Source organism: Echinops telfairi, unplaced genomic scaffold (assembly GCF_000313985.2).
Source record: "Echinops telfairi isolate 266 unplaced genomic scaffold, ASM31398v2 ScPeMD7_7468;HRSCAF=8506_0, whole genome shotgun sequence".
NCBI lineage: Eukaryota > Metazoa > Chordata > Mammalia > Afrosoricida > Tenrecidae > Echinops > Echinops telfairi.
Genome location: NW_022111369.1, coordinates 10,834,879 through 10,837,077, shown reverse-complemented (window position 1 = coordinate 10,837,077; position 2,199 = coordinate 10,834,879). Strand labels below are relative to the sequence as shown.

Below are 2,199 nucleotides of genomic sequence, written 5' to 3'. Positions count from 1 at the left end.
AGAGGGAAAAGGGGAGGGTGTGTTTCTGTCACCATATAGCCAGTCTGGGAAACAGATTCTTCAAAATGAATGACATGACTAGGGTCTACCTTTGTCTTTCTATACAGCCACGATGCACAATTACTTGTCTCATTTTTAATTTAGTTTTTTGAGGTTGTTTATGCTTTTAATACTTGGTCTTTAAAATGATGACTGATCCTTTTCTCTTCTCTATTTCAGTGAACAATTCAAAGAAACTCTATCCTACAAGGTATGGTAAAGAAGTAGCTGTCTTCCTAACATACTAATAGACTTTTTATCCCTTCTTTGTATTTTTCACTCTCGATTTTTAAATGCAGTGTATATAATCTACATTTATCTTTGAATTATTCCTTAGCAATTAGGATGACATCTTTAAAATAAGAAAAAGTGCAACTCTTCAAATAGAATTATCAAAATCTGAGATTTTTCCCCACTTGTAATATAGCAAGTTAGTCTGCCACATATCTCAGATGGTATGAGACTCCCGAATCTGAGATGAATGACCACTTATTGCGTGTGGCAATAACAGTTATCATCTATCTAATCATTCACCATTGGCTACCTGGAGATTTAGAAGTGCTGTGTGAATTCATTACTTCCCTGTTCCTTCTAAGCCTGCCCTACCTCCCCAATTAATGTAATTTAAAACCAACAAACAAACAAAAAAAGGTTAAGTAAAAATAGTAATCCTCAACTTGTCTTCACAATTTGTCTTAAAGCAAGAGATACATATGCCTGGCAGTCTTCTGGAATAAGGAAAAAGCACACAGTTCCTAGGATCATCTCCTCTAAAGAGCTGAATGGAGGGAAAAACCCAATACAAACAAATGTACTGCTACCGAGTCAATTCCAACTCCTACTGACCCTACCTAGGGTTTCCAAAACTTCAATTCTTTACAGGAACAAACAGTCTCCTCTTTCTTCCCTGGAGCAGCTAGTGGGTTTGAACTGCAGACCTTGTGCTTAGCAGCTTACTGCCTAACCTCCAGCCTCAGCAGGGTTCCTTGAGGAGAGGGAAGAGTCAGCAGAAGCAGAGGACACGCAGGCACTCTGCTCGGTGTACCAGGGAGCTCTGGCAGCATGAAAATCATCAGGAGTGTTTTCTTATAACCACATTCCTGAAACTCAAGGTTTGCTAAAGGAAAAACATAAGTGAAATTTAGGTCTTTTCTTTTTTCGTAACTGTGATCACAAAATGTAACCTTCATGTCATAACCAAAAATGGCTGTGAGGTTCTTCATGAGTGCCTTTTTCTGAAAGTGTGCTTCTGTCAGCATGATTTATGTAGTGAAGAGGAGACCTTGGGACGCTGCCTGGTAAGTGCTGGATGGCCAACTGCAAGGTTGTCAGTCCATACCCACCACTTGTCTGCAGAAGAGAGATGATGCTGTCAGCTCTCATGAAGGTTTGCAGCCTCGGGAGTCCTGTACCCCTCCATCAGGTGGAATTGCAACTCATAGCAACCCTATTGCACAGAGCAGAACTGCCACTGATGGTTTCTGAAACCATAAAGCTTTCTGAGAGCAGAAAGCTGCACCTTTCTCCCCTGGAGCGGCTGGTGGTTTCAAACTGCTGACTTTATGTCTGGCTAGGAGTCCCACACAAAACTCACCAGGGCTGCTTCTGTGCATCTCTATATAGGATAGCTATGAGTCAGAAGCCACTCGATGGAAGTGAGTTTTGGGTGGGTTGTTTGTTTGTTTGTTTGTTTTTAATATAGTGAAGCATCTCTGGTGGCCCAGTGATTAAAGAGCTTGACTGCTAACCAAAAAATCAGTGGTTCAAACCCACCGGCTGCTAAGAGGGAGAAAGATATGGCAGTCTCCTTCCTTAAAGATTGCCAGCCTGGGAAACCCAGTAAGGCAGTTTTGTGCTGTCCTGTAGGGTTGACATGAGTAAGAATTGACTCAATAGCAATGTGTAGTGCTTTATTCAAGTGAACAGCAAACCATTCCCCCAAAACAAGGTTGATTTTGATTTTTACAAGTTTGATTCAGAAGATTAACTAACTCCACACTCTCTCTCTTTCTCTTCTAGGAACACATGATCCTGTGTAGATTTGCAGATCAGACAGCTATCCAGCTCCCGCCCCAACGCAGACTAATAGGTATGTGTGATACAGCGCACCTGTTGAGTAGATTATGCACAGTATGCTTCGGGGTGACTCTTAGGATGACT

The 2,199-nt window shown here is 41.6% G+C and overlaps 1 protein-coding gene across 1 annotated transcript in view; it reads left to right on the top strand.

Moving 5' to 3' along the window:
• Nucleotides 1-2,199, top strand: part of GSTCD (glutathione S-transferase C-terminal domain containing) — a 162,848-nt gene that overhangs the window by 155,743 nt on the left and 4,906 nt on the right. Inside the window, exons 9-10 of the mRNA XM_004703451.2 lie at nucleotides 220-250; nucleotides 2,059-2,128. Of these exons, the coding sequence (XP_004703508.1) occupies nucleotides 220-250; nucleotides 2,059-2,128 (101 nt within the window). The remainder of the gene's footprint in view (nucleotides 1-219; nucleotides 251-2,058; nucleotides 2,129-2,199) is intronic.